Source organism: Cololabis saira, chromosome 21, assembly GCF_033807715.1.
Source record: "Cololabis saira isolate AMF1-May2022 chromosome 21, fColSai1.1, whole genome shotgun sequence".
Taxonomy (NCBI): Eukaryota; Metazoa; Chordata; class Actinopteri; order Beloniformes; family Belonidae; genus Cololabis; species Cololabis saira.
In genome coordinates, this window is record NC_084607.1 from 9,139,823 (window position 1) to 9,151,733 (window position 11,911).

General features: G+C 40.7%; 1 protein-coding gene across 1 annotated transcript; it reads right to left on the reverse strand.

The window, feature by feature from the left end:
* Nucleotides 1–339: 339 nt before the first annotated feature.
* On the reverse strand, nucleotides 340–10,440 carry hsd3b7 (hydroxy-delta-5-steroid dehydrogenase, 3 beta- and steroid delta-isomerase). The gene is made up of 6 exons (XM_061712178.1): nucleotides 10,259–10,440; nucleotides 8,303–8,458; nucleotides 6,195–6,303; nucleotides 3,614–3,713; nucleotides 3,191–3,353; nucleotides 340–1,404 (listed from the first exon to the last, which is right to left on the reverse strand). The coding sequence occupies exons 1-6, from the start codon at nucleotides 10,416–10,418 to the stop codon at nucleotides 992–994; spliced, it is 1,101 nt and encodes a 366-aa protein (XP_061568162.1). The 5' UTR covers nucleotides 10,419–10,440; the 3' UTR covers nucleotides 340–991.
* Nucleotides 10,441–11,911: the final 1,471 nt, after the last annotated feature.

Sequence of the window (11,911 nt, forward strand, 5' to 3'; positions counted from 1 at the left end):
CATGTAAAGGGAGGGCCCGCTAGAGCCACCCTGCAGTGGATGTAAATAAAGCTTTGTTTCCGAGGAAACCCAGTAACCATGTGGGAATGCAAACACCTCTTGGCAAAGTGAAACAAAAACAAAGTAGAAAAAAACATGACAAAAATGAACTCATGTGTTACGTTACCCTGTGGGGCAAACAGTCACCGACGGTGACTGAAACCTGTTACACACACACACACACACACACACACACACCTATAAACGGCAATGCGCCCTTTCCCGTCATATAAAGCAAGTGCAAAAAAATACCAATGACAAATAATTAAATATAATTTATTAAAAAATTACAATAAAATGTTAATATATAACATTATATATACATTTATATTAATATATTATGTAAATGTAGATCGACATGCTTGTAAAATGTCTTTACATTTGTCATAAATTACTTGTTTGTTATTGCATAAGTAATTTGGTATGGTGATCTTTATAACCATGTTATAACCACAGACCAGCCAGCTGCAGTAGCAAGCTGTGGAATCAAGCTTATACTGACAAAAAAAGTGAAAAAGAGTTTTCACCCGTTAAAACTTATCAGAGTTTGGCTCAAAGGGGCCCCGCCCTAACTAGAGAGGCCCCGTCCTCCGGCGTCCTGCCCTTCCAGGCGGAATGAGAAAGCATTCCCTGGCCAGCTGGGAGATCTAACCTCGCTGGCATGTCCCGGATCCGCCCTTGGTCCTTCTCCCAGACGGACTGAAGCCGCTCCCCGGGAAGGCGTCCAGGTGGAAAACCCCAAGGAGACGCCCCGACCACCTCTTAGGGGTCCTTTTGATTTGGTATTTACAGTATTTACATTTCATAAATATACATGTTCAGTACACTTTCAGACTCTACACACAAAAAAGGACTTCAGTAACATCTACGAAATGATGCCACATCGTCATTTTGTTCGTCTATAATTGCATATACTGTATATTGGGTAATTGCACGCATTAAAATGTGTACATTATGAATCTTTGGGGTTTTCTGAGGAGAACTTCCTGATCCATTTCTGCGTGCGGGCCAGGCACTGGTCCCAGCTGTAGAGGGGGCTGTACTGGAAATATCTGTGGGCCTTGTCTGTGCCCACGGTGAAGGTGGTGCTCGCCACGGCCAAGGTGTAGCTGTTCAGCAGCGGCGTGTAGTTGCACACGGGACTCAGGACCCATCTCAGCAGGTCGTTGACCATGGCCATGAACCACAGCAGCAGCATGGGGATGCGGGCCTTCCTGAAGTTGAAGTCGGAGAGCAGCGTCATGTTGAAGTCCTCGTAGCTCTTGTAGGGCGACTCGTCGTAGCAGAAGAAAGCTTCGCCTGCGACTTTCTGCGGGCTCTCCTTCAGGGCCCGGGCTGCCAGCACATGCATCCAGGCGACGTTGCCTAGCAACACAAACATCGACACTGAGTGACGGAGGAAGGCTTTTTCAAAAACAAAGCAAAACAAGAAACAACGTTTTCTTCTTAGAGATCCTCAAGCGGGAAAAAAAACAAACAATTGAATGATAAAATTTGTACAAATAATTTGATTTATTTCCTATTTTTTTTTTAAAGTTCAACATTAACTTTGCAACCGATATCTACATCCAAATATTTCATAGCTTGAGGCACAGACTTCGGGCAAAAGTTCAATTATGTCAGACTAAAAAAACGCGCCAGGAATGACGAAGTTGATGAGAGACAGTCTGGTCTGCTGCATGTTCTCAGTGTCGGGGATTTTCACTGCTGACAGATGAACAACTATCGGAATGTTTCTCCATTTCATTTATAGCGACTGGACATACTTTTATATTTTTAGCTAATTGTATAACGATGTGGCGCCACTGGCAGCCTCTCCCAGCTGCTCTGCTTTTTATATATATATATATATATATATATATATATATATATATATATATATATATATATATATATATATATATATATATATATATATCATAATGAGATTTCCTTCCATTTAAATGTTTGGAAATATTTCTCTAGACTGTTTTGATATGCTGTAAAATGTTTCCCTACTGGCAACTCTGGACTTATTTGATTATAAGGATTTTCTCGTGGTAATTCTGGCTCTTTTCAGAATCTGTTATGATCAGTAGCCTGAACAACAGGAGAGTTGTTAGGAGCAACTAAACGAGCCTTCTGAAAGTAATACCGGCATCCAGACGGGATGAAGATGAGCAAGTTGTTCAGCATTAAAATAAAATGCAGAGTAAAGAGCTCGAAGCTCAAACCGTTTCCTCTCTGAACCGTCAGACAGCCTGAGGTTTGGAGTCTCGATGAAGACAAAGCTGGGGCCGTCAGGAATTAAGTAATGCGTTTCACCAAGAGGGAACTGAACATTTTAATCCTCGTTTCTCCAGCTTTCGTGCAGTCTTGGAGCTCCCTGCAGATATCAGCCACTTTCTAAACGGTTGTCACTGAATTAAGTTTTGAGTCACTTTCAGAATCTTCCCAACTGTATTACTTTGTTACAACACAATTGACGTCACTGTTCATCACCTGATGCCCTCTCTTCCCAGTTGTTATATCCTCCTATTGTTTAAAGGTCATTTTTTACAAATTAATCAGTCTAGCAGCCAGATGTTTATCATTTCCCACACAGAACTATTTTGTAATATCCGAAGCTGGTCTGGATGCTACAAACAAACTCAAACCCTTTAATATGCAGTATTAGTTATTACTTATTAGTTCAAAAAGAATAAAGACACCACAACAAAAGCTACTAATTAAGGCTGATTTAGATGGAGATAATTTCCTGTGCAGACATGCTCATCTAAGTAGAGCAGGTGTGTTATTATTAGATCAGCAGGAAAACACAGCGAGCATTCCTGCTGTGCATCTTCTACCTGCTTTGACCCGTTACAGCGGTCTGTGACCAGCAGCTGCTCCAGAGCGTGCGGCAGAGCAGTTTCCAGCTGGCAGTACCATGAAAGGTATCAGCCGTGAGAATCTTCAAACTTCCTGTGAAGTGTGGAGGAAGTGCCTTCTGCATATTAAACCTTCCGCTTCTGCTTTTAGTCTTGGCCTGAACTTGTTACGGCTGAAGGCCCTTCGCAGGTTTTCCCATGAAAGGTTTTCTTTAGTTTTCATTAGGTTTGGATTCTTGGGCCACGTTCAAAAGACACAACTGTAAATGAGAAGCTAAGGTTATTCAGATCCGTATTTGTACCTGCATAAACCCGTCCGTGCTCGATCTGATCTGGGATGCCTCCGATAATCAGGTTTCCTCTCTGAGCAGCCTGCTGGTAGAAGTCCTTGATCAGCTCGTGTCCTTCGCCGTAGATCCCCGTCGGCCTCAGCGAGCAGGTGTATAAACATTTTCCCCCCTTCACCTGCGAAAGAAATGCAAACAGTGAGTGTTGGGAATGTGGTGCGAGGCCAAGAACGACACAAAAAAGGAGCGATTTATGGTCTTATTTTTCTTCTTTTCCCAGTTGCAAAAGCAAATATGAAGCCACAGCCACCATTCCCTCCCACAGTTACACAAGCACCCTCAACCGCTACAGTACATGAGCACTTGCCAGTAAGACAAAAAACATTTATAAAAAATATAAAATAACAGATGTGCATGCATAACTCCCATGAGTCCTACCTTGCTGCCATTAGCGTCAAGGACAATTTTCTCTGCTTTTGCCTTGCTCTTGGGATAGGCCATGTTGTGTTTGACTTCGTAAGGTGTGTCTTCGTTGCCCCTGTGGAGAAACAAGCCAAGCGGTCAGGAAGGAGAAGCAGATGGGATTTTTTTTTGGTTTTCCCTTCAACCCTCCAGTTTGACGATAGGAATGTAATCGAGCAAGGCCGGTCCGCCACAGCAGCTCGGAAACCGGCATGAAAACATTACATTCATTTTTTTACATCTCTGTTCTGTTTCTTCACATACCCGTCAAGCTTTTATTTTAACTTGTTTATGTGTACAAACTGAACAAATCTCCCTAAAAAAAAGGAGAGGAAGAAAGCTCATTCTTATGGCATGATGCAATCTTGCCATGTCTAATCAGAGAAAGAAGAAAGAGAAACAGTTTCAGGTAAAGTTGTTGCAATGTGTGTGCAGATCCAAATGTGCTCTGATGTGAAAACATCCGTAGAATCTGGAATCGAGTCAACAATTCCTGCTGGCAAACGGGAACAGAAAACAACAAACTTTTAACCCTGGATAGTCGAACCTGCTGCAGAGAATACTTTAATCAACTTGCAGACAACGTTCTTCTGGAATGAGCATTTTCTGTTCAGAAAACTCTGCTGAATCCACAAGCCTGAAAGTTTAAGCAAAGATTGCTTTGTTGGTTTTTTTTTTTTTTTGCTTATCAGTCTGAGTCTACTTCAAAGTACGTTTTCTTCTTTTAAAAATCAGATATTCTGATTGTTATCTTAAACAATATACCCAGAACTGTAAATAACTAAAGTCCTGATGAAAATATCTCAGTACGTCTCTCTATCCTGCCCTATCCACATACACGCCTGAATGTTTTGCAGATCACAGCACATTTAAAAGAAGAAAGAAAACAACAATGTGTCACATTCCCCATGATGAGCAGTCTGAATTTATTATCTCGGTTTTCTTTCTGTGCAAATGTCTTTCTCTTGTGTTATCACAGAAGAGCATTTTGAAATCCCTTCAGAGAACGAGGCACACACACCCAGGCAAAAGGAAAGTATTCAACGCACGTCAGCATAAAATCGGTCGACATTATCAGGCAAACATTGCGGGCTTTTCTGTCAATCCCTCCCCGTCTTTTGTCAACACCGACACGCATTAAGGTTACGTGAAGAGAGACATGTGATGATGAGTGTTGTGTGTGTGACACTTTGTTTTTATTGTTAATTAATGTGTCACCAGCCCTGAGGGACAGGGCTGTTTGTTTTACTCCATTAATCCAGCGTCATGATACCTGTCAGGTGTGTTTGCGGTAAAGCTGCAGGGCGACAGCGACATGCCACATGTGTGTGTCAGACTGCAGTTTTATGCAAAACACTGAGAAGGGAAGTTAATGAGTCTTTTTCATTTGATTTGTTGTCCACAAAAGTGCTGGATGTGCGCTAGTGATGGGCAGTATGGACTAAAAAATGTATCACAATCATTTCTGGCATTTATCCCGATAAAAAAAAAATACCAATTCAACTCCACCTTTGTAACTATAAATCTATTAGATCCCCCATGTTTGTTACACAAAAAACCTTCCTTCCTTCCTTCCTTCCTTCCTTCCTTCCTTCCTTCCTTCCTTCCTTCCTTCCTTCCTTCCTTCCTTCCTTCCTTCCTTCCTTCCTTCCTTCCTTCCTTCCTTCCTTCCTTCCTTCCTTCCTTCCTTCCTTCCTTCCTTCCTTCCTTCCTTCCTTCCTTCCTTCCTTCCTTCCTTCCTTCCTTCCTTCCTTCCTTCCTTCCTTCCTTCCTTCCTTCCTTCCTTCCTTCCTTCCTTCCTTCCTTCCTTCCTTCCTTCCTTCCTTCCTTCCTTCCTTCCTTCCTTCCTTCCTTCCTTCCTTCCTTCCTTCCTTCCTTCCTTCCTTCCTTCCTTCCTTCCTTCCTTCCTTCCTTCCTTCCTTCCTTCCTTCCTTCCTTCCTTCCTTCCTTCCTTCCTTCCTTCCTTCCTTCCTTCCTTCCTTCCTTCCTTCCTTCCTTCCTTCCTTCCTTCCTTCCTTCCTTCCTTCCTTCCTTCCTTCCTTCCTTCCTTCCTTCCTTCCACGCAGAACCATAAATCAGCTTTACACAAAAAGTCATTAACGGGAATTTATCATTTTTACAGCGAGATGACAAATTCTTATTGTGGGGAATTTTTTTGGCGGTTTATCGTGAACGGTAAAATATCACCCATTCCTAGTATATAGTGTGTGTATATAGTGTGTGTGTATGTTCAGACTACTGGACTCCACCCCATCATATCTGTTCTGCACAGTCCTCATATTTTCCACAGAGAGAGGCTGCATGATCAAAATGATAGAAAACTCTGGTATATTCAAGACGACAGCAGAGAAAGCTGCTTGCACAGAAGGGGAACCGAAGGAGCCAAAGTATTTCTCCCAACCGTCGTTCAAATTATTAACATGTGGAAAAACACGTGGACGCTGGGGCACCCGGCCCCACAGCAGGAAACCCAAAGATCATCAGAGCGGAGATGAATAGACGTTAGGCACGAGCAACAAATAATTAGATCGTTTTTTGTTGGGTTTTTTCTCCTCACCTCTTAAAGTGGTCTCCGTTAGAGTTGGGTCCGATCACTTCCATGCTGCTGGTGTAGACCAGACACTCGATACCGCACTCCACGCAGGCGCTGATCACGTTCTCCGTTCCTGAGAAGACAGAAAATATTTGAAGCATTTTCTTTTTCCCCTCCAAAGTCTGATCACTTTGACGCATTTAGGTTTCATCTGTGGATTTCCACATACCCTAAAGTTTTTTTGTTTGTTCTTATCTGAATTTTGAAATAAATACATCTTAACTTTCTGGAGAGGATGTTAGTTTGGTATCTATAATTGAGTGCAGACGTATAAACAAGCAATTAAGTCAGAGCAAGGGATCCATATGTGTTCGGTTTAGTTGGCAGAAAGCATCTTCTCTGATCTCCAAAAAAAAAGAAAAGAAAAAGAGGGAAAACAAGACAAGAAAATCTGGCCTCTATTATCAACAATGAACATGCACTCAGAAGAAATGTGCTCTTGTGGCAGAGGAAGGAAAGAAACCTCTTTATTATCAGGTTTATTACTCATTTCCAATTCACTTTTTTAAGTGCCGTTTATAAAACATTAACAGTCTGAGGTTGATGTTGAGTCATAAATGGGGCATAGGTTACTGATCAAATAAAATGAAGTTTAAATAACGATAGAAGGGACAATAACATCAAAATATACATTTTTAACCAACTAACAGACAGATGACGGCTCCAGCAAATCCTTTTTGTGAAATTTCTGACTGTTTCGTAACAACTATGATGGTGCAATTTTCCCTGGAAGGGTTGGAAACCCTGCCAGGCTGGCTGTGCAAAGTCGTGGACGGGCCCTCTGATCATCTGCCGGAAGACACTGAGCCATCCGACAGCTGCGTGATATCTTAAACTCCCAGTTACCAGCCAGGCCTTTAATTTCAGACCAAATCTGAGGGGAAGAGAGAGATTCTGTCTCCAAGACTGACGAAAGGGGAGCCAACAGCTTCTGACACCAGTGCAATTCTTGTGATATTTCACATTCTTGTAAATAAATTGGATGCCAAACTTGAATAGATGGGGTATCTTTAGCTTGGTCATGGCCTGATCAGGATATGAAGTAGTCAGGTCGGGCAGCATGTAGGAAGCCCTTTGTTCCCAGACTTGTTCCCTGAAACACGAAAATCCCACCTCCGAGTCGGTTTACGGTTGACAAAGCAACCGTTTGTCCTTTGGCTGAATCACACGGACTTCTCTCAGCCATGTCCGTCTGATGGAGACTGTCTCCGGCCTAAACTTAGATCCGGCCAGACGTAATTAAATGAATTAAGACACACCCTCCTCTGAGAGGCTGCTGTGGACGCCATTCGTCACTTGCACGCCACGACCATCAAGATTACTGGAATTGCGACAAATAAACTCAAGTATTTCCTGAATGTGTGTTTTCCGGGATGTGACCAGCCCAAGTACAAATAGTATTGTGTGTTTTCCGAAACCATTGCTGCTCTGGTGCACAGAACAGAAATGTTGTTGCTTTTAGTCCCATAAAAAAGGGATTTGTCCACAAAAAAAAAAAAAAGCACAGATGAGATCACCAGGTTTGTTACATTAACTTATAAAAATAGCCTTACAGCCACACGCTGCACAGCGGGCTTTAACAGGCTGTAATCTAGACACGTCTTGGGTTTTCTGTGTTTGTCTCCAGAGCAACAAAACAGCGAATGGTACCCAAATGGTGGAATAAATCTCACTGGTCCAAAAGAATCTTGACACAAAGCTGCTCACAAAAGATGCAGATTTTTTTTCTGGTTTGAGCTTTAATGCAATTTAACCCCATTACTGGGCATGTGACACTTGATCTCAGCGATAACATCCACACCAGCCACATTAAGCACCGGTGAAAGAGAAGCTGTGATGCGACAACCCTTACGTTAACACTTTCACTATCAAAAATAAGAAGCCAGCTTCTACCATTGTGTCTTGTTTTTCCAAGTTAACACGGCTTGTCGTAACCAGCGTTTGAGATGAAGAAAGACATAGTGATCTTGGTTTGGATTTCCACAGAAAATGCATAAACAACACCACCCACTGATTCATTTCCTAATAAACCCGTTTCCCTGTGAACGTGGACACCGTCGTTAAAGTCTTACCTTTGACGTTGACCGAGTAGATGAGGGTTTCTGGGACTTTGTGCCACACATCCACTAAACTGGCGGTGTGGATGACAACGTCGGCCCCCCGGCAGGCCTCCAACACGCTGCTGGAGTCGGTGATGTCCCCCTGAAGGACAACCACTTTTGTCCGCTCTGGTGGGGAAAAAACAGGGAGAGGCAACGTGATGAGAACATTTCCTGACAATACTTTAAAAGGTGCATCAACAATCAAGACAAAAATGTGTGGCGTATACACTGATTGCAATCATAGCATAACAAAAATAACATGCTTTGGTGTTCAGCAGAATTATATCTGCAGAATCTTTCCTCATCAAAGCAAGCCTGCCAACATTTGAACAAACCCTTGGGTGATTAAACGCCAGCCAAGCACCTCAGGATTGCTATAAATAGTCTGAGCGAACAAGTAATTCCTATTTCAGAAGACAAATAAACACCACCTCTGCCAAATGATGACTCTTCCCTCAAATCACCCTCAAATGAGATCATGGATATGCTCAAGTAAGCAATAATTCAGTCTCGTTATCATTTCAAAAGTCATCAACCTCTGGTTTATCTCAGCCCTTGCATGCCCTGTCCTTGAAAAGCAGATAGAGTCCTCTACCTGACAGAGGAAAGGCTCAGAGGTTGTTTTTTTTTTTTTTTTTTGCAAAAGCAGCTGCAGATGGAAGCAACATGGAAACTTGACACATTCTGGTCTACATCTCCTCTTTCTTGTGCTTGGCAGTGACACAGATTCCGAGCTCTCCTGCTGCAGTGAGCCTGTCAGCACTGAAACAACACAGCAAGCCTCAGTGCCCTTTCACAATAAAACGCTGAAAGGTGGACTAAACATTTTCCACTGTGGGACAAAGCTGTGGCCATCTGTGGGTGCAACATCCCTTAAAAATAAACAGAAAGGGGGGGAGAAAAACAAAACACACATAGCTTAACTTGTCATTAAAGTAATGAGGAGGTTCCTTTCTTTCAGGAAGTAGACACAATGTGGGAGGAAGATGTAAACCATCACCCAAACCAGCTGCATTTACATATAAACCACTCGCCATCAACAGCAGTTCAGTGGAAAAGATACTTGATCTCATTTCCACTAAAGGATATTCCGTCAATGTGAGATATACAAGTGTCATCCTGACACAGGAAGAGTTTGGGAGTTGGCTATCCTGATCTTCAAATGTGCAGGATGAACCTCTGACAACATAATATATCAGGGAATTTCTGTGGGAGTGTGTTTTTTTTCCTCTTTCTTATATCTCTTATTTCAGTGTTGAAATCTATACAGTGGTAAAGTTAAATAAATAAAAAAACACTTGCAGAAACAAAATCCATTCAGTATCTGCTAGTTAACTGTTTATCAATAATATTAATATTTAAGATTGTGTCTAATGGTTTTAGCTTATTGATTTAATTGAGTTAGGTGTTATATAAATACACATTTTCTTGTTCTGCATTTAATTTCAATTTTTAGTATTTTATTTTGCTGAAGTTTTGTGACGTTTCCGGTTATTTTCACTATTTATTTTTAAAATGTCTTCTATTGAAATACGTTTTTTTGTTTTTGCCTCATTGTATGGACTTATTTATCTTTAGTTGTACTTGGATTTATCTTTAATCTATCCGTTTTTGGTTGTTAATTGTTTGTTTTTTTTTCATTTTCGTTTTTTTTCATTTAGGAAATTTCATTTTCTTTTTTCATTGTTTTCTGCTTATTATATTTAGTTTTTATTTGTTTTTGTTTTTTTGTCTTGTTTTCTTCTTAGTTGTTGTTCTTTGTACTTGTTATCTACTTTGTTTTATTCTGTTTAACTAACATTTTATATTGTACTGTAAAAGTTTTATAGAAATGTATAGAGGAACCCCGAGATATAAAACGTAACTCGTACTTGTAACTTACAGAAAACACACCAGTAAAAGATTAAGCACCTCCGTGCGTCTTACCTGTGCTGGGATCGCTGAAATCCGCGGGTATGTGTTTGTCAAACACCCGGACTTCTGCCAGCGACTCTTCCTTCTCCATCAACACACTCAGCAGATGTTTGCCGAGAAAACCGCAACCTCCGGTGATGAGATACACAAGACCTCGCTTTCTTTCAGACATGTTGAGCGACTTTCCTGCAGACGCAACTGCAGCTCGGAGCTCAGCGTCTGCAGGAGCCGCTTATATAGGCGAGGCCACGCCCCCTGTGACGTCGTCACGCTTGAAACTAACAATTGAGCAATAATAACAATCTCGTAGCAACGTTTTCCATAATGGAAAAAAACATTTGTTCATTTGGCCACATGAAAATTAAGAAATTCTTACTTCAACACTAATATTTTATTATGATACTATGTTTTAACTGAAGTGAAAGTTACAAAAACAGAGCCTACCCCATCATACTGTACTCCCATTTTTAGCAAGCACCCTCACTGGTGATAAAACCAGTACTCGAGTTGAGGGGGGATGATGGGGGATGGCATCTCCCTCTGAAATAAAAACGGTAAAAATCACCCCCCCTGTAAAACTGCCATCCCCCCCTTTCCATCCCTTATGTCATTTCATCAATGAATGTGGTTTTACTGCTATTTCAACATTTAGAGTCATCACCAGAAACATAACTTTTGACAATTTTCACCTGTTTCAAGTAAATTTTCACTTTAATTAAGTAGGAAAATCTGCCAGTGGGACATGATTTATCTTCTCATTACAAGCAAAAAAAATTTCTATTTATTTCAAGTGAAAATCTACTTGAAACAGGTGAAAATTGTTTTTTCCAGTGACGAGTCTTGTTTTAAGTGTAATGAGATTTTTTTTTAACTAAAATTGGACATTTTAACTAGAAATAGGACAAATATTCTTGTTAAGATTTTGAGTTTTTGCAGTGATCCATTTTACTTATCCTGTGAAGGACAGAGACATATTGATAAGTACAGAAAACTGTTGTTTATTGTTGTGTTTTGATGTATTTGATGTAAGCCCAGTGGATATTTAAAGCTTACAGAAGGCTGCATTTAACTGCTGCTATGTCATTCTTGCAGTATTTCTGCAGGTGTTTTGGTCAGTGCTATTATTTGTAATATATTATATTATTTGTATTCAGCACAAATTATCTGTCCCCATATGATAAAATCCACCATGATTTTTTTTTACAACTAGAGTACTGGATAAAACACTATCTTATTACACACTCATACATATCCATACACTGTTGAACATAAATAAAAAGATAAACTTACTTACTGTCCGGAAATTGAATCAGCTATTTTGGTCTCAACTGAGCAAACAGCTTTTTCCAGGATGAAGGGCACCACAGACATTTTTTTTTTTAAATACAGGATGTGTACAATCTTAAGTATGCGCTTTAAACAGCAGCTGGTCCAACAGTTTGTTACTACTCAGAGCAGCTGATTTTGTCCATGATCCTCCGAATGTGAAACAGATACCAACTCAAGGGCAAAATATAAGGTTCCTATTTTTAGTAAATCATTAATTTATTTTATTTATTTAAGTCAATTGAGAACAGTTTCTCATTTACAATGACGACCTGGGAAAGAGGCAGCACAAAGAGTTAAAAATAGATCTAAAACTTACATAAATGAATGAAACAGCTT

What these genes read in the sequence shown, in the direction of transcription:
- hsd3b7 (XM_061712178.1), bottom strand. Translation starts at nt 10,418, where the DNA reads ATGTCTGAAAGAAAGCGAGGTCTTGTGTATCTCATCACCGGAGGTTGC. An exon ending in AACGGAGACCACTTTAAGAG is followed by an intron (nt 3,714 to 6,194) that starts GTGAGGAGAAAA and finishes GTTTCTCCACAG; the next exon opens with GGGCAACGAAGACACACCTT. An exon ending in GCACGGACGGGTTTATGCAG is followed by an intron (nt 1,405 to 3,190) that starts GTACAAATACGG and finishes TTGTGTTGCTAG; the next exon opens with GCAACGTCGCCTGGATGCAT.